This window comes from Bicyclus anynana, chromosome 7 (genome assembly GCF_947172395.1).
Source record: "Bicyclus anynana chromosome 7, ilBicAnyn1.1, whole genome shotgun sequence".
Taxonomy (NCBI): Eukaryota; Metazoa; Arthropoda; class Insecta; order Lepidoptera; family Nymphalidae; genus Bicyclus; species Bicyclus anynana.
The window spans coordinates 1,923,803-1,950,555 of record NC_069089.1 but is presented as its reverse complement, the minus strand read 5'-3'; the positions used below and the strand labels follow the sequence as shown (position 1 = coordinate 1,950,555).

At 37.5% G+C, this 26,753-nt stretch overlaps 2 protein-coding genes across 3 annotated transcripts; one reads left to right on the top strand and one right to left on the bottom strand.

Moving 5' to 3' along the window:
• The first annotated feature begins 846 nt into the window (after positions 1–846).
• On the top strand, positions 847–2,808 carry LOC112047387 (ubiquitin-like protein 4A-B). The gene is made up of 2 exons (XM_024084501.2): positions 847–1,098; positions 1,202–2,808. Exons 1-2 carry the CDS (start codon positions 1,051–1,053, stop codon positions 1,607–1,609), a joined length of 456 nt encoding a protein of 151 aa, XP_023940269.1. The 5' UTR covers positions 847–1,050; the 3' UTR covers positions 1,610–2,808.
• A 3,574-nt stretch (positions 2,809–6,382) lies between these two features.
• Positions 6,383–26,375, bottom strand: LOC112047398 (uncharacterized). 2 transcript variants are annotated; one of them, XR_002886944.2, is made up of 11 exons: positions 26,199–26,375; positions 25,778–25,992; positions 24,667–24,816; positions 23,845–23,933; positions 20,937–22,037; positions 18,713–18,984; positions 16,801–16,902; positions 15,278–15,365; positions 13,046–13,141; positions 11,725–11,849; positions 10,651–10,784 (listed from the first exon to the last, which is right to left on the bottom strand). XR_002886944.2 is itself a non-coding variant. In XM_024084513.2 (10 exons), exons 1-10 carry the CDS (start codon positions 26,331–26,333, stop codon positions 10,672–10,674), a joined length of 2,361 nt encoding a protein of 786 aa, XP_023940281.2. In that variant the 5' UTR covers positions 26,334–26,375; the 3' UTR covers positions 6,383–10,671. The 2 variants fall into 2 exon arrangements, 1 of the variants encoding a protein (XP_023940281.2); XM_024084513.2 differs by lacking the exon at positions 11,725–11,849 and having other exon boundaries at positions 6,383–10,784.
• Between the last annotated feature and the right edge of the window lie 378 nt (positions 26,376–26,753).

The following is a 26,753-nucleotide window of genomic DNA, read 5'->3' as shown; positions in this document are numbered from 1 at the left end:
GCATATTTACTGTGACATTGCTTAGACTATCCACAGATTAAATACATAGAATATTCGAATACTGATCGATGTTTGGCTGTTTCGTCAAAAGAATCGATTCTTTTTATAAATTGTTTTTATTAAAAATTTGATAAAATTAAGGTTTAAATACTTTCAAATGAAACGTTACTCCATCTTTTACTAAACTACAAGTTTTTGGCCGTTTCTTATGCCATTTAACTATACAAACCGGCATTTTTAGGGAGCTCCTTACACGACGAAAACGATTACAACAATGAAACATCGATTCTGTAGCAACAGTTTTTATAAACGCATTAGATCATAGATTTTTGATCTTTGCCAGAGGGGTAACGGTTAGCGAACCAAGTCCAGTTATTAATGGTCTAAGACCCTTTCCCATACCAACCCGGAACCAGTGAGCATAACTTCACTTTGACAGTTGCCAACCCCAATGGCCTAATCTTTTGTGGCCGTTCTTATATCTATAAACGTTTAAGATGTGCATATTTATGTGATCTATACGGTTCTCACGGTTAATGGTTTCTCATGGTTTTTTTGCGCGATGACTTTTCCCGGTTTTTAACAGATGGATTTTGGTGTTTGTTATATATGTTTTGTTTGACCTATTCGTTACTTTAGTTTGGACCCCGAGAACTCCGACAAGACAAGTACGCTCTACGCTCTCAACGCTCATTTTATAGATAATAATATAAGTATGTAGTTTATCGTTTTAACTTGTATGTCGAACTGTGCCCAAAAGATGGCGTTAAAAGGAGATGGCAGCAGATGACTACCCTAAATATATTCAATGTACTCTATGACACATGTGTCATGTATGTTCACAGACGATAAATGAAGGTCTTGGTTTGTTTGTTGTTGTTGTGAATGTAATCTTCATTTTTACTAATTTATAGTGATCCTGATCTGTGATCTTCATTTGTCGTCTGTGGTTGCTCTTGCTTAAAAATCAATAAAATCAGAATTCACTCAGAATTATTTTTAAAATTAATTGGGAATAAAATCAATAAAATAATAAATAAAAATATCAATATGAACATAACTATAAAACAGCTACAGGGAGGCGAATGCTCCATAGAAGTAAGTAATGGTTTCCTTTAAAATGAGAAAGTTAATTTTTATATATTTTGTTATAGATGAAATATACTTTTCACATAATTATCGGTATTTTATGATTTTCCAGGTGACTCCCACTACCAAAATACTCGATATCAAGCATCAAATCGCTATTAAATTAAGGATTCCCGTTGAAGAGCAGAAATTGTTACTTTTAGGCAGAGCTTTGACTGACGACCACTATGTTGAGTCCTACCCATCAATAAAAAACGGCACGAAGCTAAATTTAGTGGTAAAGAAGCCTGATGGCTTATTAGAGGTGGCTACGAGGTACTTTAAAAAGACTGGCATTTCAGAGACTGAAGCTAGGGTTAAAGCAAATGCCTTTATAAAAGTACTGGAGGAGAACTTTAATAAGTTATCTTGGGATGATATAGAGAGGCTTTCATTGGATTGCATGCAAGATGAAGGACTACAGCCATCTGACAAGGAAAACGAAAATGAAACAGATTGTGATGATGCGTTTGGATTGTGACCGAAAACTCCTAATCCTATATTGGAACTGTTAGATCGTCTTGAAAAAATTTAAAACTCATTCAAATAACACTGTAGTCCCTGTACCCATTCACAAGTGAAGCATAATATATTATGTAGTATAACTTAAATGTTCTAGAAATTGTGTAGAATACTGGAATAGAAGTTAGCGTTTATTCACTGAAGAATTATTTTTAAACTAATGAACTACTATAACTAATAATTATAAACAGTTACTGTTGAAGTGTAGTAGTTTAGAGTTAATTAATACTTAATGATAGCTCATTAGGGGAAATACTACTGCTTATTGCTTCTGTCAATCAACATGCAAAGTTAATTAGAAGGCTTGCTGTTCAAATTGTAGTGATAAGGCTTCATACCCTTGCCTCGGATGCCTGCAAGATGTTACATCACTAGTGTAACTTCAGACATGTGTCATCATTCTTCAATATGACTTTATAATGTATTTGTTAGTATATCTTGATATATATTATATTCATTATTGTAGGTACTTGTGTAATAATGTATGTGTATTAGGATGTAAATTATTTGTATGTGTGTGTATTACTAATACTATGGTAGCGATAGCAATGTGGCCCCCTTTTGTATGCTGATTTTTTCTTAATATGTTTTTATTTCTCTTGTATTTGTCTTTGGGGTGTGCAAATAAAGTATATTTATCTATCTATCATTCACCATCATAACAGCTAATGTATGACAACTTCTGGACATAGACCTTTAACAGGCCTGAGCCACCTTCAGCCAGTGGCCCAATTTTCATGTTATATGAAAATACAAAAATGGTAGGCTTAAAACTATTGAAAAAATTGTTTTAAGAGCCATATAAAAGCCAGAACCCAGATCTAGAAGAGAGATGTAACTGTAATGACTAACCAAAGCAAAAAAGGTTCCAATTCAAATAAACTTCATTCAAAGACAATAGAGTTTATAATAGCGAAATTTCTCTGGCTTTAAAAAGTTTTACCAAAAGTTGTATTTTTTAATTTTACTTAACAAATACTAAACTAATTTACATGTATGTATTTAGTGTTTTGTACATTAATTGCAATAGTTAAGTATTTATTCAAGCAAAACTAGCGTCTGATTTATTATTACTAAATGAATCTTGTATATTATTAGCTGTGTAAATAAACATGCAATGTTTCAAAGTATAATAAAAATAAAACTCAAAAATGTTCATTATTTTTGTTTTGATTAAATAAAATTGAAATTTTACCCTACTCTACATCTAAAGTGAAGTCAGATTTACCACAATAGCCAGATAGCTATTGTGGTACATAGATATAATAATATATAGATACTAGCGGACGCCCGCGACTTCGTCCGCGTAAAAATTGATGTAAACTTCTCTACCTCTACCTTACCCTGCTCGTAAACCTACCCTACCCTCCCCTACCTTACTCCTACCCTACCGCTAACGCTAACCCTACCCTCCTCCCCCCTTACCCCTACCCTAACCCTATCCATACCCTATCCTACCCTACCCTACCCCTAATCTACCCCTACCTTACTCCTACCTTACCCCTACCCTAACCTTTCCCTACTCTAACCCTACCTTACCCGTACCCTACCCCTACCCTACCTTACCCTACCCTACCCCTATCCTACTCCTCCCCTACCCTACACTACCTCTACCTTATCCGTACCCTACCCTACCCTACCCTACACTTTCCCTTAATTACCCCTACCCTATCTCTATCCTACCCCTTCCCTACCCCTATCCTATACCTACCCTCAGCAAAATTGGTCCAGCCTTTTGTGTGTGGTGCAATGACCAAAAGACTATAATTTCCCAAGCGACTTCTATGCTAATACTATAAAGAGGTAAAGTTTGTGTGGTTGTCGGGGGTAATCTCTGGATCTACTGGACCGATTTGGAAAATTCTTTTACCAATAGAAAGCTTCATTATTTGCGAGTGTCATAGGCTATGTTTGGTCTTCATATTCACACGGGAACGGGAACCACGTAATTGAAACCGCGGGGCGTCATATAGAGGCATTTCTGCGACTTTCAGAAATTTTGTATTATCTCCGAAACTATTTAACTAATTAACATACTGTAAAGGGCAAATCTTATCTCCATAATATCCTTGTGATTATTAAATAAGTTATTTTGATAAGGATTTAAGTTTAGTTGTGTAAATAATGACGTAAACCTTAGTTTAAGATTTAAATAATTTATTAAAGTACTAAAGGTACTATATCTGCTAAAATATAAAAGATAGATATATAGTGTCGCGGACTTTTTTGTAGAACTTTTAAAGGTTCAAAATGCCTCCATACATTTATTTCAGTTATACGCAATGGTTGAGGCAGCGCATGCGAATAAGTAAGTTTTTCGGTCCGACCTGTAAGAGAAAACCCGCGATAACTCAGTAGTTATATATGATAGAAATCTATACTTATAATAAATCTGTAGAGAGGTCAATTCTGTACATGAAATATATTTCCAAAATAACTATCAGGGGGTGATTAGTGATCGATACTGATGCCAAAAGTCTGTCTGTCTGTATGTTCTTTATAGAAACAAAAACTACTTGACGGATTTTAACGAAACTTGGTACAATTATTCTACATACTCCTGGGCAGGTTATAGTATACTTTTCATTACGCTACGATCAATAGGAGCAGAGCAGTGAAAAGAAATATTGAGAAAACGGGAGAAGTTACTCAATTTTTTAAGCTTCCGTCGCGTGTACAGCCTTAATGGTTAAAGCTACATAGAAATCATGTATGACGGAAATGTTCTCCTTAAAATTATCTATAAAAACACAACGGCATATATATGTCTATCTTTTATGGTTGACTCACAATAACACGTGTAACTCCCAATAGCTAAGCAGTTCGGAGCTTTCTAATTATATTTGTCTACTCTTATGTTTATAACACTCATCACTCATCCCTAATAAGAAAGTTAACATTATTACCTATTCAATAAAAAAATAATCATAAAAATCGATAAAGAAACACCAAAGTTATACAAGAAATACGCTAAGCCATCGCGCGTGAATACTAATTCATGCTATATGGATTATTGTGTAACGGTTGCCGCGCTCGACGCGACTCGCGGTGGGAGGAATAAATAAAGAAGTGCTGCCTTAATGAGTAGGGTAGGGGTAGGGTAGGGGTAGTGTAGGGTAGGGGTAGGGTTGGGATAGGGTAGGGTAGGGTAGGAGTAGGGTAGAGGTAGGTTAGGGTAGGGTAGGATAGGGATAGTTGAAAGTTTACAACGACTTTCACGCGGACGAAGTCGCGGGCGTCCGCTAGTATAAAATATAAATATATAAAGCCTATAGCACTCCCTGATAACGTAGCATTCTACTGGTGAAAGAATTTTTAAAATCGGACCAGTAGTTCCGAAGATTACCCCATTTCAAAGAATTGTTACAAACTTACTAACTTACAAACTTTACCTCTTTATAATATTAATATAGAATATAGATATATTTTGTCTTATTACTGTCTGTCATGATTCTTGCCAATCTTTACGGAACATCTAAATCGACACCTTTAAATCTCTTATATTCAGTTCTTTGTCATCATCATTATCAACCCACATTCGGCTCACTGCTGAGCTCGAGTCTCCTTTCAGAATGAGAGGGGTTAGGCCAATTGTCCACCACGCTGGCCCAATGCGGATTCGCAGACTTCACACTCGCAGATAATTATGAAAATTCTCTGGTATGCAGGTTTCCTTACGATGTTTTTCCTTCACCACTTGAGACGTGATATTTAATTTCTTAAAATGCACATAACTGAAAAGTTGGTGCATGTCCCTGATCGGATTCGAACCCACACCCTCTGGAATCAAAGGCAGAGGTCATATCCACTGGGCTATCACGGCTCAGTTCTTCATAACTGTCTTTTTCTGAGTCTAGCTTTAGAGTCAGTGGTACTGAGATTCTTGGTAGAGCGTGGTATCACGAACTTGAAGATGGTGTTAGATTTACGGTGAATAAAAGAGCCCTTTCACATTTGTAACCACCCTGGAAAGTGGGATCCAAGGTGAAATGTACTTGTACCACTCGCAAGGAAATCTTGTGTGCCACAAATTTATCCAATTTCGGGTAATGCATCGAATCTAAAGCAACAAAAAAAAACTGGGAATCTTCAACTCAGGTTCTTCATACCCCCAAAAACTTCTCACCCTTTACCTTTTCAATATCGGTTGAGTAGACCTAGAGATTACCCCTGCAATACCTACCACAGACTTTATAATATTAGTAAGTTTAGATTGAATGTAAATCGTTTTTTTTTAATTAAAATTTTCATTTAAGTATATTAATATGGCCTGAATCTGTGTAGTTCTGTAGATGTTATTTGGTTAATTTATCGTTAAAATGATTCAAGGTTATTGGAACATCTAAGCATAATTATTTGTCATATTTTGCTTATTGTATAAAAATCATTATTGTAAAAAGAATTAACGTGTTTTTTAGGGAAAATTTGATTCCAAAACCTATGCATTAGTACCTACAGGAAAATAGATTTCGTCAATAATAATTTACAGAGTTCCGAGTCCTTGTATATTAAAATACCTAGGTTAATATATACCTCATTTGGAGTAGGTACATAGGTCACAAAAACTCGAAATTGATGACATTGTGGGTTGGATAATTTTTGCATAGTATCAGTCCAATTGAATGGTAAACCATCACCTCTAAACAAAACACTTCACTGGTCATGCAAGTAACAAATCCTACAAAGTTAAGTCTGGCAGAGTTCAGGCATAGATTTTTAATTGAAACATGTATGTTATTTATCTTAGTTTATTAATAATACACATTAATTTGTTATTTCTAGTACAAATTACAATATCCATGGCAAGTTCATACACATTAGTGTCTAGAATTAAATGCAATTTATTCTTTGTGACTCTTATGGTCTTCACTAACTTATGTCACACTAACCCCATTATCCAGATATATTTTCCGTCGATTCTGCATTTTTTGTTTTTATGTTCATTTCAATTTACAAATTATCCTCAAATATGGATAACAGTATTAAAAAATATATATACAGAAGAATGTAAACCTTTAGAAAGATGATCAAACGATCTAGCCATCAGAGTCTATCTTGTCAGAAAGGACTTCATCAAAGAACCACAGCAAATACAGAATAATAAAAAAAAAAATTGAGAGTGCTTCACATGTGCCGTGTAAGTTAGTGAAAACCTTCATTTACTCAGGTAATATAATTAAAATATTACAACTTAAAATATTGTAATAAAACAAACACATTTGTTTGTTAAATAAGAATAATCATTCTATAACCAATGATATTTTATACTATAGATATGTTACGTGCCTACAAAATCACCGCAAAAGTGATACGAACTTAGCTAAGTTCGTATCACTTTTGCGAAAGTAGAAGTAGCTACTTCTCTGAGCGTATAAATAACTTTCGTTGTTTAATAAACGACTAAATGAAAGACAATTTTTCACCTTTGTGCGCCTCAATTTCTATATAGTGACATATCTAAAAGTATAAAATATTTGACTTTAACAGAATATCAATAATAATAATTGTCAATGTTCAAAATTAAATCTTAAAAAATATATTTACAATATCAGTTTAATTTCAGTGAACATTCACAGTATCCACAATATTGCTAAAATATTCACGAGTTTTAATATAATATTAATATTGGTTACATAATATTATCATTGCATAGAGAACCTAAAAATTTGTTTCAAAGTCTTTCTATTTTCAGAAGATCGTTTAACTTTAGATGTAGTATTAAGGTGTGTAAAATACTACTTCAGCAATGCAATATTTTATTTTAAGGACTATTTGCCATGTATTTTAAATATGACCAATATTACCCCCTCCAACTAGTCGGATAAGACTGTTAGGAGTGGGTACGACAATAGACCAACGGGAGGGGATCGAACCAGCAACTCTCGGTGATGAGTCCAACCCCTTTACCACTGAGGCTTTGAGGCTTAAAAAATAAACAAAATAAAATAAGCCACGTTTAACATAATCCTCGTAATGGTTGATAAGTCTTTGATAAATAGGTTTTTGTCTTCTTCTTATATTCAGTGACACAATGCAAATAATACATAGGTTGTATTGTTATATTGCGGTCAAACACAATTTCCATAAAAAATCTCGGAAATCATGAACTAGATCAAAGGTAACCTAATACAGTTAAGTTAATTATTAAGCATAAAATGAGCTTTCATTTGACATATTATACAACTACTAAATAACTCATGAGGGTATTTATATAACATTAATTATCTGTATCAAGCAAACCCACAGTTGCAGTATATAGCAGGCAACCTATACGTGTTCAATGTCTGTATTCAAGAATATATGCTATTCTTTTAACTTGTGTAGGTACGAATTTTAATAACTAAGCACGGATTAAATAAATTGAATAAAAAAAATAATCAATTTTAATAATCACCGGGCGCAATTTTACTATATGCAATGTGTCAATGTGAATATTTTCTATAATTTATTTCTTATCCCAAATAAATAACAAATGAGGGTATATATTGGTAAGAGCGGTCAGACTCATCACCGAGGGGTGGTGGGTCGATCCCCGCCCCGTTGGTCTATTGTCGTACCCACTCCTAATACAGTCTTTCCCGACTAGTTGGAGGGGAATGGGAATATTGGTCATATTTATGGCAAATATTCTTAAAAAAAACACTGACGTTCCTTTAGGTTACACAGATAAGTGATGTCAGTTATACAAGCTACTATATCCAAAGGTAAACTATCTTCTAGAAATATAATTGTATTTCAATTGCTAAAATGCTAAATAATTTAAATATGGCGCGTGTTAAAAAAAAAACAATCCAAATTTAAAATATGGCGTTTGCTAAATAAGTATTCAATTATATCGAGAAAGAAAGGAGTGGATTTCATCCTATTTCCAACAAGTTAGCCTGCTTCCATCTTGGACTGCAGGTGAGATTGTAGTCAAGGGCTAACTTGTAGAAAATATATAAAAAAGGTATTAAATAACAAAGTCTCACAGGCACTTCTTAAAACGACGACTAATTCCATTCTATCACAACCTTACAATGAGCTATCGGGCTTAGTGTCTGCGAAACTTGTTAAAACTAAAACAAAACCCCTAACCATGCAAGATACACTATCTAGAGTTACATCAAAATATGTTTAGCATTCCTAAATTGCTTCTGATACAATTAAAAAACATAATACTCCGGTATATATCCTCCATATTTGTTTCTGGTAATGCACAACAAAATAACTCTGTTTTTTTGCGCACCATAGTCGATACGACTAAAGGATTTTGGTGGATCCTGGAGGATCCAGGGTAAATTTTTACAGAATTGTAAAATTGATTTTCCCAAACTCCCAATTCCCAAGTCCGAATTCCCAAACCAATTGTAAAAATATTCCCCGAGCCCTTCAGGATCCACTATCTATACTATCAAGCTAATTTTTGAGAGAACTTAAAGTGACGAAACGCACAACTTTTTTATTTACGAAAATTCTCTCCCCCCGTCGCCCGCATATCAAGGGAGTGTCATCAACGATCTTGCCAGACTATAGCTACCAGAATCGAGAATATCTATACTTATAATAAAACTGTAACAGTTCAAATTCTGTACATTGAAGATATTTTGAACATTTTTTGGAGGGCATTATACAATCGATATTGAAGCGAAAAATATTATCTTTCGATTTCTGGTCTGTCTGTCCGTATTTTTTGTATCACGCTGAAACTACTGAATAAATTCAAATAAAACTTGGTTTGAGACCATAATACGGAGAAGGTTATAGGACTTTTTATTGCGAAAATAAAATAAGAAGGGGGTGAAAGTTTGTATGGACAGTCCTTCATTTTTAGAGTTACAGTTTTAAAAATTTGTATAATAAATAAAAAAAAAAAAACGAAATTTAACGTGATTCAAGATTTTTTTTAAATTCTAGCTAGCTAGTCTGAACATTCTCTCAACAACGTTGCTTGGACTAGGTCTTCGTCGTCTGTATGTTGTCTACATTACATAAATCCATTTTGTATAAAATACGAAAAAGGTTACATTACAATACAATTTAATTGCAAAAACAAGGAACCAGAAATACACTTGGATTTTTCTTTGTTTCCAAGAAGCATTTAATTTACATAATTATGTCAGATCTATAATATCAACTATACTCCGCGCCACGAAACAAGTCCCGTATACGCGGCGCTAATGTCATAATGGCGCTTATTGTGATTTTGCTTCGTGACTTCTTTCGTGGCACGGAGTCTACATGAGGTTGCCTGCAACAATTTTGTAAGCTTATATATTGCTTATTCTAGCTGTAAAATCACATGAAAATCAATTTAGCAGTTTCAGATTTCAGTATAAAATCCCGTTTTGATAAACCATTTTTCCAGCTCTATTAGGCAGAATATACTCAGTAATTATAGAAGTTCATAGGCATGATTATTGCCAAAAGTAAAATATTTTTTGCTTGGAAAAAGTTTATATATTTATATGTATATTATTTCACTAACACGCATATTCAATCACTGCAAGAGAGAAGGCCCTACCATGCGAACAAACGACGTATTTCGTAATGAGAAATAGACAAAAGTCAATTACGGCGCTAGCGGCATAATCTCTATCTCTATTGCGTTAGGACGATAGAGATGGCACTGGAACTACTACACTGCCATTGGTTGAAATTTTGTCTATTTCTCATCACGAGATGTGTCTGGTCGCATGTTAGCACCACTGATAGGTATGCATGAAACATATATACAGCATAATAGAGACACGTAAACAGATTGCACAAGTCACTAATACACGACGTATACCAGTCACTCTTATAGGCCGTACAGACTACTTAATATTTTATTCGAGTACGAATAATTTTTGGGCGGTAAATCCAAAAATTGTTCGTACTCGACTAAAACACTAAACAAGTCCGAACTAGGCCTTAGAGAGCGCGAGTCACTCATATACGACGGAGACCAGTCACTCGTACAGAGAGCGCAAGTCACTCATATAAGAAGGCGCAAGTCACTCACACACGACGAACATTAGTCACTCGTACAGAGGGCGCAAGTCACTCGTAATCGCTGTCTTCGGACGGCTCGGACTCGGACTCTGAGCTGTCCGAGTGGTTCTTGGTAATCTCCACACAGTTGTCGACGTCCGTCAGCCTTTTTAGGGATTTACCTGTATATACATTAAATTTTTAGTAATATGTTTAATTATTTGTAACAGACCGTGCGAATACTTTCGCAGTGAATATTTTTTGCTGCCAAGAAATTTTTTGTTCCAGCCACTCACGGTCAAGTCAAAGTCAAATACCATCAAGTTTGCAACGCGTTTATTGAAACGCGTTGCGATTGAAACGCCAAGCAAACCTTCTTAAGGGATCAACTCAAAAACAAAACATTGACAATAATAATTTACTCATAATATCAACTAGTGAACCGACTTACTGATATTCAGACATTTCTAAAATACTTGATTTTCTAGACTTCTTTGTGACCAAAAATGTTTCTAACTTCTATACTGACATCGAGTCAAGTCTAGATGGGTCTTCCGATCAAATACCTATAATTTTAAAACTTAGTAGGATTTGATAGGATTTCGGTTATATATAGATTACATAACCGAAACTATTGACGTGAAAGTTCCTCTCAAGAGCAAAGAGGACATTGACATGGCCACAACATACAAAACAAACTTGATTCAAGTTGCAGCATGGACCAATAGTCCCCATTTGAACCCTAAAAAAATAGCCATTATGCTTCCATTAGATATCAAGTTCAAAATTAAAGAGAGAAGACGGCTCAGACAGGCAATCAATTGGCAGAACTCACGCTGCCTAGATGACAAAACTAGCTTTATCTCGCCGTGAAAGAGCTGAAAGAATAATAGAATATTCCAAGTTTAACAGCGCGACCAGTTCAGTTTCTATACCTACGCAGAAGGTGTACCCCAGGGCTCGTTTCTTGGACCAGCTCTTTACAACATATGTGCCTGTCCATAATCACCTAATGTCACCATTGCAACATATTATGCTGATGATGCGGCTATCTTGTCTCGCAATAAAGATGCAAATCAAGTTAGTTCCTCCATCCCACAAAATCGACTTGATGCAACTCACCTTTAGCTTTCTAAATGGCAAATTGTAGCGAGTGTATCGAAATCCCATCACTAGCTAGGAAACGAAGACTTGCTTCCAACAACATGCGTCAAGTACTGGGGCTTCCATTTGGGCCGACGTATGACCTGGAAATATCATACTGACAATAAAAGAAAACACAAGGTTCAGAAAACTGCTTTGGTTACATGACAGACAGTCTACACTGAGACTTAACAACAAATTGCTCTTATATTTGCAATTGTTTACTATGCAGTTTTTAAACCTGTCTGGCTCTACGGGATTTAGCAGTAGGGAATCTGCAGTAAATCTAACGCAATGTCCATCCAAAGGATCCAAAATAACATAAGGAATGATGCCCCTTGATTCACTCGCAACGATGAAACCCAGGAATAGATGGAAATGCCAACCATCTCTGAGGAAATAAGATACAATTGTAAAAGAAAGGCTAAGGACATCTAATCGCCTCTCTAGCTCACTGAAACGAGCTGACGTGCTTGATGACTAGTTGACGACAGAGCTCTGGCTCTCCTATCAGAAACCGATCCAAAGTCACTCAACTCATGTGCTTATAATCTAAAGAGTGACCGCAAATCCCAAGAACAAAAAAGAAACAGAATGTGCCAGCAATTTTACACGCTACATTATCATTAATGGAAGACCTCAGGGAAACGCTGCAGTATCACGAGTCCTTCTTCTTTTTACAACACGACGTCAACCCCATTATTTCCGAAACCTGCTTTGTTGAAACCATTTTGTATGTAGGCGTATGACGAAACGATTAAGCGTTAAGAAATATTTATTTATTTATTTTATTATTCAACAAAAACACATTTAAATTAAGCCTAACCATAGTGCAACACAAACCACAGTTGGTTTTACTGTGCACAGGTTATTATTATATAATACAATATTTAGGAACAAAAGTAATTAACAAACAGAAGAGGATAAATACCAAGAATAATCATTATAGGGTAGTTAAACAAAAGTGTGAGTGAACCGGTGCTGCGACGCTACACAGGCTGTCCCAAAAAATAATTCTTAAGTTTCCGATTATGTACGTTCGTGAGTATATTAGAATCTTTTAGAAGATTCTTTACCGCATCCGGAAAATCGTTAAAGATTGTTGGAACAATATATTCCAGCCTTCTCTTACCATACCCATTTATGAAGTTCGGTACATACAATTTCGATTTTTTTGAACTTCTTAGTTGTTTATGTATGAGAACGTGTCTCAAGTTGTACAGATTGGCGTAAAATGACGTAAGAAATCATTTTAACCCTGATCGTGGGTCACGGGTTCTAATAAACACATAGTAGTTACCAGTCAAGGTGGTCAGCAGTCGCGTCTCGTACGCGGGCGGCGAGTTGATGGCGCCCAGCCGCTTGGCCAGCTCCCACGCGCGCTCCACGCCTGAAACTGAACCCCCAGGTGATCACTTATCATTGGATGTATAACTAAAACACCATTAATGGGAATTTTACTCCAAAGAGTAAAAAAATCTTTTGTAGGTTTGGGTGTACTCTTCTATAACAAGATCCCCAAGACTGTGATGGACCTGCCAATGCATAACTTTAAGCAATGTGTTAAAAAACATTTGCTTAGTCGAGGTTACTACAACATTGATGAGTTCCTTAATGACAAAGTTGCTTGGAGGCCGTTGGATCAGCTTCCACTTTCACAAAGGAAGTAAAACTATAAGAAATTGTAATATTGTCATAAATTGTAATTATAATATTATTGTATGATTTTTTTTAAAAAGAGCAACTGTTGAGTTTCTTGCCGGTATCTTCTAAGCAGAATCAGCCTTCCGAACCGGTGGTAGAATCTTTACAAATAGTTAACTGAAGTATCAAAAGTGCTTGTATACTGAGCCTACTTGAAATAAATGAATTTTTGATTTTTTTTTGATTTTGGGAATGATGGGTAGGATGCGTGATCGAATCAGAAATGTGAAGATCCGCAAAACAAAGTCATTGACATAGCTCAGCAAGTCACTAAGCTAAAGTGGCAATGGGCGGAGCACTTAGTTCGAAGAGCCGATGGACATTGGAGTCCCAATGTGCTGGAATGGCGACCCCGCACCGGAAAGCGCAGCGTTGGTGGACCCCCCACTAGGTTGACCGGGTCATCAAGCGTATTGCAGGGAGCCGCTGGATGCTGGCGGCTCGAGACTGTTGTTTTTAAAAGTCCATGCAAGAGGCCTATGTCTAGCAGTGGACGTCAATCGCTGATGATGATTATGACTAGGTTTGAATATATTGAATTTTATGAGACATTCAGGTGAATAAAGTGTGAACACGATCAGACCCCGCACTTACGTCTGGAAGTCTCCTGGCTGAAGTCCTCCGTCATCGCTTCCTGTTCCGTTCGCTACACGCTCACAAGTCCCTACGATCAGACCCCGCACTTACCTCTGGAAGTCTCCTGGCTGAAGTCCTCCGTCATCGCCTCCCGCTCCGTTCGGTACACGTTTACAAGGTCCCATACGAACAACGCCCGCATTTACCACTGGAAGTCTCCTGGCTGAAGTCCTCCATTTTCGCCTCCCGTTCCATTTGCTACACGCTCACGAGGTTCCACACGATCAGACCCCGCTCTTACCTGTAGAAGTCTCCTGGCTGAAGCCCTCCATCATGGCCTCCCGCTTCGTTCGGTACACGTTTACGAAGTCCTATACGAACAGAGCCAGCACTTACCTCTGGAAGTCTCCTGGCTGAAGTCCTCCATATTCGCCTCCCGTTCCATTCGCTACACGCTCACGAGGTCCCATACGAACAGAGCCAGCACTTACCTCTGGAAGTCTCCTGGCTGAAGTCCTCCGTCATGGCCTCCCGCTCCGTTCGGTACACGTTTACGAGGTCCTATACGAACAGAGCCAGCACTTACCTCTGGAAGTCTCCTGGCTGAAGTCCTCCGTCATGAGCTCCCGCTCCGTTCGGTACACGTTTACGAGGTCCTATACGAACAGAGCCAGCACTTACCTCTGGAAGTCTCCTGGCTGAAGTCCTCCATATTCGCCTCCCGTTCCATTCGCTACACGCTCACGAGGTCCCGTTACGAACAGAGCCAGCACTTACCTCTGGAAGTCTCCTGGCTGAAGTCCTCCGTCATGGCCTCCCGCTCCGTTCGGTACACGTTTACGAGGTCCTATACGAACAGAGCCAGCACTTACCTCTGGAAGTCTCCTGGCTGAAGTCCTCCGTCATGGCCTCCCGCTCCGTTCGGTACACGTTTACGAGGTCCCATACGAACAGAGCCAGCACTTACCTCTGGAAGTCTCCTGGCTGAAGTCCTCCGTCATGGCCTCCCGCTCCGTTCGGTACACGTTTACGAGGTCCCATACGAACAGAGCCAGCACTTACCTCTGGAAGTCTCCTGGCTGAAGTCCTCCATATTCGCCTCCCGTTCCATTCGCTACACGCTCACGAGGTCCCATACGAACAGAGCCAGCACTTACCTCTGGAAGTCTCCTGGCTGAAGTCCTCCATATTCGCCTCCCGTTCCATTCGCTATACGCTCACGAGGTCCCATACGAACAGAGCCAGCACTTACCTCTGGAAGTCTCCTGGCTGAAGTCCTCCGTCATGGCCTCCCGCTCCGTTCGGTACACACCGCTCACGAGGTCCCACACAAACAGACACTGCAACACAACATTACTATAGTTAATTTGGTTCGTATTGTCATTTGTTACATTAAATGGTTGATAAATCTTTCAATTGTTCTATTTTCTCGTGCCGCTCTTATTTACGCTGCGTAGGTTAAACGAATTAACAAAATTGAAAATATCTCTTTCTTTGTAAATTTCGTTCCTGCTGCTATTAGTTGACAATATGTATTTCTCTAGTCATTCTAGTAGGCCTAGCATGCGTCAAGGATATATGCCGGGGGGAGAAAAATACATATTGTTGAGCAATAGTGGCTGAATTAAATTATCGCTGTCTTTCCATAGCAGCTAAAGAGAGAGAGCAATAATGTGGATTCAGCTGCTATTGGTCAACATTTGACTTTGTCTCTTCTAGAGTTATGTCAAGGGCATTCTAGTAGGCCTAGTATGCGACAAGGATATATGCCGGGGAGAGAAAAATACATATTGTTGAGCAATAGTGGCTGAGTTAAATTATAGCTGTCTTTCCATAGCAGTTAAAGAGAGAAAGCAATAATAAGTTTCTTCTAGAGTTATGTCAAAATAACAGGTCTATAAAGCTGCTCTTTAGAATCCAGAAAAAATGTATACAGTGTATATGTGGAGCAGATCCTCTACAGTCATGTAAACCATTGTTTAAAAGTGAGATTCTTCCTTTGCCATGCCTTTATATTCTGGAGCTCTCTGTCTTTGTCCATAAACATAGAAATAATTTCTTTAATATGGAAGACATTATGGCACGTTCTAACAGATACAAAAATAAACTTGTAGTGCCAAGGCAGAGAGTAAATATATTTAAAAATAACACATATTGTATGGCCATACGGATATACAATCATATTCCAGAGAGTTTGAAAAGGTTAGATGCTATGCAATTCAAAGGAAGAATGGTTAAAATACTCTTAAATAAAGGATATTACACAGTAGCAGAGTTCCTTAATGATAAGTTATTTTATATTAATAACATGTAAATGTTATTAATATAAAATAATTAATATAATAATTAATATAAATTAATATAATAATTAATGTTTTGACAATATTACTTTCGTTTAATTTACTTTATTATGTTTGTTATATGACTTTAATTTATGAAATGACATTATAAATGATTGACAGTTCTAATATTAGTAAATATAAAAATTATAATAATGTACTCGGCTTGCACGCCTATGAGGCAGATTGTGTAGGAACATTAAAATGTAACAATATCTGTATATGACCACATTCTGGCAATAAATGATTTATGATTTATGCTATTCATGCTACTAGCCAAGTTACCTGCTATGCTATTCATGCTACTAGCCAAGTTACCTGCTATGCTATTCATGCTACTAGCCAAGTTATGCTATTCATGCTACTAGCCAAGTTACCTGCTATGCTATTCATGCTACTAGCCAAGTTATGCTATTCATGCTACTAGCCAAGTTACCTGCGCAGCATACTGTTTCCGGTGCAGCAAGCAGCCCGCCGACGGCTCCTCGCACGCCTCGCAAGCTTCGCCTTCGCTGGCCCACAGCCACATCGCGCACAACTGTACGTGGAACGGTCACGACTTGTGTTAAGTAAAACATAAATAAAGGTCACAGGCCACACCACAGAACAGAAAACTCTAAAGGTATCGCTTTTAGCAAAAGAAATAGCAATTTCAAATTGAAAATGACAGATGCGTTTCCGTGGGTCACTAACTGAGAATTCCTCAGACCAATTTATCGTATAGGACCTGCCTCGCTAGACGTTACTTTTCTGTCAAAGCATACGATCAACGATCTGATGCGATTATAGAAACTGTCTCTATAGTATCGATGTTAAATAGTTGTAATCGTGTTCGTCGGTTAAAGAGCTCCGTAAAAATACCTTTTTGTGTAATTGAATTGCTTAAAAAACGGGCAAAAACTTCTAGTTTAGTATAAGATATATACCAAATCTAAGCTCGTTTTCTTCAGAAAATGACAGACAATTTTGTTCGTGACTATGAGTGCAATACAGGTCCTTCTATAATTGGTCTGAGGAGAATTCCCAAGGAGGTTGACGTCAGGCAGGCCAGTCATAAAAGCACTAGTCAAAAATATGTCAAAACAAAAGATTGACATATTTTTCAGACCCCACTTAAGTGGGATAAGAGAAAGAAGATGATGTTTCCGTGGGCCAGTCAGTAGATGAGGTGATGGAGGATGATGGTGATGTGACCCTTATGCGAATTGTAATATAAAAAACTAGAGTATCTCCCGTCTTTCACCCACGTATTTTCCGTTCCTGGATGCATCTGATTCAGTGGGAAAGAATTTTTGACTCGGTTAAGTAGTTTCGCAAACAAAAATCTTTTTTTATAATATTACTAGCGGACCCAGAGAAGCTTCGCCTTGACTTATATGCACTTGCAACTTCCCTATCTCTATCTTTTGGATCAAACTTGTGGTTTGAAAACAGTGTGAAAGATTGATTAAAATTGATTAGGAACTTTAGGAGTCCATAGCAGACAAAAAACGTGACACGTAGTTATATAACAAGATTATTAGTAAAGAACATGTACATCGGCGAGTGAGTTATTTGATAGGTTAACAAAATCTACGTTAATTATTGTGATAATATTAGAATCAGGTTTTCATGTAAATGGGATTTAATTATTTACTGTTTAAATAAATAAGACTATAAATGGTTGATCACATGACTCTCGTCCAATAGCATCGCGTCCAAAATGCTGGTACGCTTGACAGAGTGAGGACCCTGCTCCCACTGTAGTCTGCTAGTGGAGCGGTTCAGTTGTAATCGCGTTCTCGGAATGGATAATCGTTTTCCATTTGTTAAAAAGTGATAGTGAGAAGTTTAGTGGGTGAGTTATCCATATAGACCGGCCATTGCATTATTAGTTACTTAGCTGGGAGCCAATACGAGCAGATAAGGAGAGCGTTTACATAATGTAAAAGGATTTTTTAACCCTGCTACTAGCGGTTGCCAGCTCGTGCTTGACTACCTGCCCTATCATAGTTAATCCTTATTTACATCTGATAGTATCAGCGCTATACTTGATCAATATTATAGTTAAAGGGTAGAACTGTATTAGCAAGTTAAGCGGTCGTTCCGGTAATGATCGATAGTGTTACATTGTGTATCTGCCATCCTTGACACGTAAAGCTTAGAACCTGCTCTGAGGCTACGTCTTTTCTGTTATCAGAAGTGGAATTTAGTCTGTTCCCCGTTATCGGAAGACGGAAGTGGAATTTAGTCTATTCGCCGTTAAACATATGCCGTCGCGCTCCGCACAACCACACCGCGTTCTGCGTGTTCTAAAGAAATAAAAACAAGGAAAAATATTATTAAAAAAAATAGTAATTTAAAGTCACCCCAGAGAGACAGCCGCTCGACTGGCACACGTCGATGACGTGGCAGCCGAAGTCGAAGCAGTAGATGAACTTGTCGCCGCGCAGCGTGCACAGGCGGCCGCACACCTCGTTGCACAGCAGCTCCGTGTCCAGCGTGCGCTGGCGCGCGCGCAGCGTGAGCGGCGGCTGCGCGCGCAGGCGCTCCCACGCGCCCGCGCCCACGCCCTGCAGCGCCTGCCCCGCGCCCTGCCCCGCCAGCGGCAGCGCCACGTGGCAGCCCGCTATGCAGTCGTCTACAAACACAACATTCCAATAAAAACAAAAGTCGAAGTCATTCATTTATTTCAATAGGGATGATGACAGTTTTTTAAATTGTATATAAATTAAGAGTATACTAATAGTAAAGCAATTTTGTAAAAGGAACAGGGTATCTGCGATCATTACTTTCGGAGCTACAGGTATTTAAAGAGTCAGATTTGCGGCGCTGCCGCGGATCCCTGAAAAACGCCCCATACAAAATGGCTCGAACTAATGACGTCATAGCCAATGTAATGATCGTTAGATTTGTATGCGCGTTCAAACAAAATTACTAATATCTTTGTTATTTGTGCGTTTATGCTTATAGTTAAAAAATGTCACATTTAAAGTAAGGAAGCTAAAACTGTATGAATTTTCATCTAATTACGATAAACTATTTTTAATAGATTTTGAAATTTTATAATCTCATTTATTTTGCAAATATCCAGACAATCTTTGCTTTTTATGTATAAATTAGTTAACATTGACCCTATTTACCCGAATGTATCATAAAAATCAATATATTCAAACCTAGTCATCATCCCCATTAGGCTTAGTCCCCGTGCTAGTGGGGTTGAGATCCATGAGCAACGAGAGGCTTTGGTGCAACGCATTAATTTAACCTTAAATGAGGTGTCTGAATGGGGAGATGCCAATTTGGTTAAGTTTAATGCGGAAAAAACTCAGGCATGTTTGTTCACTGCCAAAAGGAGTCCCTTCCATCTGACTCCTACTTTCCGGGATATGTCTGTAGGAATATCTGATAGTTTAGAGCTTCTTGGCGTAACCATATCGTCCAAACTCAACTTCGGACAGTTCATTGAATCTAAGGCAAAAACTGCAGGCAAAAAACTTGGCATCCTTAATAAAGTGAAGCGGTACTTCACACCTGAGCAGCTTCTGTCCTTATATCAAGCTCAAGTTCGGTCATGTATGGAGTACTGCTCCCACTTATGGGATGGTTCCGCCAAATACCAGCTTGCTGCTTTGGATTCAGTGGATAAACGCGCCAGAAGGCTCATTGGCAATGAGGCATTATCAAGCTCTAAACTTCAAAGCTTAGAGCATCGCCGAAAGGTTGCCTGTCTATCAGTGTTCTACAAGATATATTTCGGGGAGTGCGCTCAGGAACTATTTGATCTTGTGCCACCTTCGCCGTTCTACCACAGGACTGCTAGGCATCGCAGAGATCTACACCGCTACGTCATCAATATTCCTCGGACCCGTACTAAGCGGTTTAGTTCCTCGTTTCTTATACGCACTGCAAAGATGTGGAATGCTCTTCCAGCTTCTGTTTTCCCCACCTCCTACAACATGGGTACCTTCAAGTCAAGAGTGAATAGGCATCTTCTAGGCAAGCGCGTTCCACCATAGGCTGCATCACTGCTTACCATCAGGCGTGATTGCAGCTAAGCGCTTGCTTATACAAAATAAAAAAAAAAAAAAAAAAAAAAAAATAGTTTACAAGCAACTTCGAATCGTCAGGTAATAATATTATAGCATAGTCGAACATCTTTACATATCATCACATTTCATTTTCGTAGCTACCCCTACGGGAATGAGGTGTGTTGATAATACATCCTTCCACTTAGGGCTTGTCCAAACATAGCACGGCAACAATACGCGACAATCGCGAGACAACCTGCCGCACGACGAGTATAGACATCCCAGGAACATTCATACAATCGCGCGCGGCGAGCCGCTCACGATTGCTATGTTCGGACACGCCATTAGAATCCGTGCATTCCATTGCTACTTCCATTCGCATCAATCCTTTTATACAGGTTTGTCGGTTTTGGTACTGAACTGGCCTTTAATGAGAATATCTTGGAATTGGTTCAGGAATTATACATACATACATCAATTTGATTAAAAAAGATCAATTCATTTGAATCGAAAGCTACAACACAAATACACTAAGTAAAAAAATAATCAAAGAATAATTTACCTTCGGAATCTGTGATAATAGACGTAATCTCATCATCGCTTTCCAAAAAATATCTCGTGAAAAATTTACTGCATTTTGAATTTCCTGTGTGAACTAAATATGGATCGTGCGGACTGATCGGGTAGTCTGACAGCGTTTTCGACGTGTTTTCGTGGACTGACACCGTTTTGAGAGATCCGTCGTCCAGCATTTCCATCACTCTGTACTCTGATTCACTGTTTCTGTCAGACTCTAGGGAACAGAGGCCAGGGTTTTTGAGATCTAAGCTAGTCGTCGGAGACGTTGGTCTGATTTGGTTGTGTGCTCTCAGGACCACGCTCTCGACGGGCGGTGACCTCGCTCTTCTAGTTTGAGCTTTACTGGTCGACCCTGTGAAATATTTCCTATTACTTCTTAAAACTCTAAAAGGAACAATATTTTCATTGTTATCTTCCGAAAATTCGTATTTCTTATCCGCCAAACGCCGTTTCCTAAACATACTGAGTTTCTCGCACTTTATCTCCGCTTCTTCGACAAATTCGTAAGCTTTCTCTGCTTTTATTCTATGAGCTTCGTTAAACCTGGACATGCTCTCTGCCGGTCGTCGTCTCGGTGACCGCAAAGGCGGGCTTATCAACGTTCTTATAGAAGGCGAGGGTCCTTCCCATTCCTCCATCAGATTGTGCGATATCGAAGATGCTTGGATACACAACTCCTGCCCCATAACGTCGGGCAGTTGAACCGGTTTGGACATCTGATACGGTTCTTCAATCTCGGAAAAGTCTGCTAGAATATTTTGAACTACATTGTTCTGATATTTAGGAGACTGAAAGGCGGCGGACACGTCTGAAGCTGGCGTGCTTGGATTCGTGTACACCGAATTGATTTCTTCCCTATCTAACGAGTACTGTCTGTCCTCGTGTATGTCGCTTCTATCCGGATCGGGTTTGACGAAATCTATCTCCAGTATGTGTATGAAATCTGTGTATATGATGATTTGGTTTGTGTATGCTAGCTGGACGACTGGCTCGTAGAGAGTAGAATCGAAGGAACAGACGAATTTTGTATGTATCGCGAAACTGTGCTCTAGACAACGTTTATTCCAATTTGGATCAGGGTCATCTGTAAACAAAGGTTTTTGACTCTAATACTATCAAAGCGAATGATGTATAATTAATTTAAACACTTTCTATGTAAATAACCAAAAATAAATTCGACTTCAGCAGGTGTTAAAATAATTATGTATTGGTGTATATTTTTTATATTGACAAATTTCCATTTTAAAAAACTGTGTGTCCACGCAAAGTATATAGGGCTCCGAAGATTAAATAAGCATTCCTTATAAGTAACAAAAAAATACTAATAGCAGTACCCCACATTATGGGATAGACAAGGAAAAATTAATGATCACTTTACATGTATGGTACCTTTAAAAAACCCATTTTTTAACATTATATTTTACTAGCGGACGCCCGCGACTTCGTCCGCGTAAAAATTGATGTAAACTTCTCTACCTCTACCTTACCCTGCTCGTAAACCTACCCAACCCTACCCTACCCTACCCTACCCCTACCTTACTCCTACCCTACCGCTAATGCTTACCCTTCCTTCCCCCCACCTTACTCTACCCTAACCCTACCCGTATCCTATCCATACCCTATCCTACCCTACCCCTAATCTACCCCTACCCTACCCCTACCTTACTCCGACCCTACCGCTAACCCTAACCCTTCCCTACCCCTACCTTATCCCTACCCTAACCCTACCCCTATCCTACTCCTCCCCTACCCTATACGTTCCATATCCTTCCCCTACCTCTACCTCGCCCCTACCCTACACTACCCCTACCTTATCCGTACCCTACCCTACCCTACACTTTCCCTAAATTACCCCTACCCTACCTCTATCCTACCCCTTCCCTACCTCTATCCTATCCCTACCCTCAGCAAAATTGGTCCAGCCTTTTGTGCGTGGTGCAATGACCAAAAGACTATAATTTCCCAAGCGACTTCTATGCTAATACTATAAAGAGGTAAAGTTTGTGTGGTTGTCGGGGGTAATCTCTGGATCTACTGGACCGATTTGGAAAATTCTTTTACCAATAGAAAGCTACATTATTTGCGAGTGTCATAGGCTATGTTTGGTCCTCATATTCATACGGGAACGGGAACCACGTAATTGAAACCGACTTCTTCGACTTCGAAAACATTTCTTCGACTTTCAGAAATTTTGTATTATCTCCGAAACTATATAACTAATTAACATACTGTAAAGGGCAAATCTTATCTCTATAATATCCTTGTGATTATTAAATCATTTATTTTGATAAGGATTTAAGTTTAGTTGTGTAAATAATGACGTAAACCTTAGTTTAAAATTTAAATAATTTATTAAAGTACTAAAGGTACTATATCTGCTAAAATATAAAAGATAGATATATGGTGTCGCGGACTTTTTTGTAGAACTTTTAAAGGTTCAAAAAGCCTCCATACATTTATTTCAGTTATACGCAATGGTTGAGGCAGCGCATGCGAATAAGTAAGTTTTTCGGTCTGACCTGTAAGAGAAAACCCGCGATATCTCAGTAGTTATATATGATAGAAATATAAAATGTAGCCTATAGCACTCCCCGATAACGTAGCATTCTACTGGTGAAAGAAGTATTAAAATCGGTCCAGTAGTTCCGAAGATTACCCCATTTCAAAAAATTGTTACAAACTTAGAAACTTACAAACTTTACCTCTTTATAATATTATAGTATATATAGTATAGTATAGTATAGATGAGTCTGTCTAAACTGAGCTAAACTGCAGACAGTCTGACAGACAGACATGGAGAACTATAAGTATACTTATACAGGTTTTCTGTGAACTACAGAACCCCAAAAAAATATTAAATTATATTCAACTTATTTTCGTAACTGCCTTACCTTCATCTTTAGAAATGGCCGAGCATTTCCGACATCCTAAGCGAGGTACTCCGATTACACTGAGGTAGGAACGTTCAGACAGGGATTCACTAAAAAGATATACACTGAATTAATCCACATATACATTGGGATTAAAATTATTGATACACAGTTTCTTCTTTTAATACCCACAACAGTATGTAGTACAGACAGGGTATATGAATTTGGGGTGAGAGAATTTTTGTACAAACATTTATAGTAGGTTAGTTGACTAAAACTAGTAGTTTAGTAGATAAGTGGCATCATTTTGCAACTTATCTACTAAACTACTAGTCAGATTTTGATGCAGTTTTTAGTGATAAGCTCAGGTTTGATTGCTGCATGACCCACTTACACAATCCACATTAGCATGGACTTTTGGTTATTGTAAATGACTTTTCACAAATTGGGTCAGATTTTGCCTGTAGTCCTTTTATTACCATAAAAAAGTAAGTGATCTTTAAAAGTTAGAGTTTTTTTAGAGCATTGAAAGTGATCCATACATAATTTTTGCATAATGTTAACTAATTACCCAGCACAATAATTAAATTTATTTTCCAGGTTTTGCAACACCTTTCATTGATGCTATGCTCCTATTGGTGGTGATGTTATATATCCTACAATACTCACAAATAATATGTATTTCTATTGATAAAAGAATTTCTAATATTGTAGGTAGGTAGGCATGTGGGGATAAAATACAGCCAAATCCAAATAGTGATAGAATTTTTCAAATTGATTCAGTAGTTTCAGAGTCTATTAGTGGAAGCCTAGTATAGAAGAATATATAGATGAGATACTCACGCTATGCCATAGACAACTAACACACCAGGGTTGTGTTTCCACTGCGCCATGGATATGGTGACTTTGCTGTCCACACTGTCTTCACCAAAGAGTGGCACACTGTGCACCAACCGCACCATGGAACCCGGCACCCACAATAAAAAATGAAGCCTACAGACAAAAAAATTTAATGAACTATATAAGCTCAATAGCCCCTCCAACTAGTCGGAAAAGACTGTGCTAGGAGTGGGTATGTCAAAAGACCAACAGGGCGGGGATTAAACCACCACCCTTTCGGTGATGAGTCTGACTGCTCATACCGTTGAGCTATAGAGGCTTAATTACCCATCTGAATTTATTATGGGCTTCTCCTCAGGCATGCTACATTGGGAATTCTCATAATTTCAATTATAAATATGAAATTTTGCTTATCACAATGTACTATAGAGTAGAAATAGTTGACAAAGAGTCAAAATGAATGTTAGTTGTTTTTAAGAGATGAGACTAGTAGAGAACTCCTTAACCCTGCATTCGGATCACAAGTCCCTCTGCTTCTGCTCAGTTTTCTTCTCTGTCACAAGATGGACCTACATGGTAATTCCATGGAATGTTTAGATAGTCTCTTTGATTGACGTACAGTGTAAACTCTAGCTCTAGTGTAACAACACTAAAGGTATTGTACATTTTATAGAGAGTTGTTGTTAAATGGAAGGAATAAAAATGTATGAGTTAAACATTTTCATCAATACACAGTGATTTTCCATTACTAGCTATGTATGTATTATAGCTAGATTGAAAGTTTGTGAGCAACTAAGAATATGATAACATATTAAGTCCATAACTTCTACTTCTCTTATTATTCATGGTCAACAACAGTCTACACATGCAATCCTAATTTGTAAACAAAGAATAAATTTCTTAGAAAGTTCTTTTTTTGCACGTGCTGACAGTGAGTCTATTACAGGCTAGGATATTAAAGCAACAAAAGAATGTACACAGCTGCACAGTTTTCACTAATTTTGACAATTTACAAAGTACTTTTTTTATTTGTTGTTGTTATTGAAAGTGTATTATTTATCAATGCTTTAGCAAGTTTGTTGTTAAATGGAGTTGACACTGTTGTTATACATACGTAAATTTGGAGCTCTCCCTGAAGTAAACTTGAGTGTTATTGCTATATGTGAAGCTCAGTAGAAACTGGCCACACTGCGAGAAACCCATGAAGACATGCTCCCTCAAGTATCTCATGGGCACAATGTCCATAAGACAGAATCGCAATCGGGGAGGTATTTTGTCAAATATTTTTTTAGTTTTTTCACTAGGATTTCTTGAAGTGCTACCATATATCTGGAAACAAATTTATTTTTTATAAATTTAAGTACTTGACTTAAAATGTGTAGGATACTGGTAAACCATTCCTTAAATTCATAATTTAAATGATCTGTTTTCTCAAATGAATTTAAACAAAATTATTATATATAGATAATATTTAAAAACAAAAATACCCAGATACCTATCAGGCTATGCTAGGGAAAATTTAAGTTTCATCTTACCTCTCTATTAAACAACTTATGTACGATATTACTATTGCTATGTGAGGTTTCTTTTGGAGTATTATTGTTTGTTTTGCCGAGTTCATTTTCGTTAAATGAATCAAAATTCTCAGATTCTTCAGCTACAGAATCCATGTTTGACTGCTGTTTTGACTTTTCAATTTTTGACAACTTTAGTAATTATTTTTCTTCCTCAATGCTGCCAATCTTAAAAAGAATATTATGATGCCAAAAGTTTGAATGCGTTCATGTTAAAAATCTTAAAATGTTTTTTTAGGTAAAAATGTAGGTAATTATTTAAAAAAAATATATATATACAATTATATATATTTTTATTATTTAAAAAAAATATATATATACAATATATACAATTTTTTTACATATTATGTTTAGCATTATTATTTTATAATTTTTTTGTCTTTATGAAATGCGTGAATATGAAAACCATTGTGAGTTACTTCGTCCTTGATACAAACTAATTACATGAATTTCGGATTTATTTGTTACGTTGGTTACATGTTACAAAGTACGATAATGTATACCTACGTCCAACCG

Coding starts and splice junctions, on each gene's coding strand:
- LOC112047387 (XM_024084501.2), top strand. CDS start 1,051: ATGAACATAACTATAAAACAGCTACAGGGAGGCGAATGCTCCATAGAA. Junction 1,099..1,201: donor GAGGCGAATGCTCCATAGAA/GTAAGTAATGGT, acceptor ATGATTTTCCAG/GTGACTCCCACTACCAAAAT.
- LOC112047398 (XM_024084513.2), bottom strand. CDS start 26,333: ATGGATTCTGTAGCTGAAGAATCTGAGAATTTTGATTCATTTAACGAA. Junction 23,934..24,666: donor TTAGTTGTCTATGGCATAGC/GTGAGTATCTCA, acceptor ATATCTTTTTAG/TGAATCCCTGTCTGAACGTT. Junction 22,038..23,844: donor GGCCATTTCTAAAGATGAAG/GTAAGGCAGTTA, acceptor CTTTGTTTACAG/ATGACCCTGATCCAAATTGG.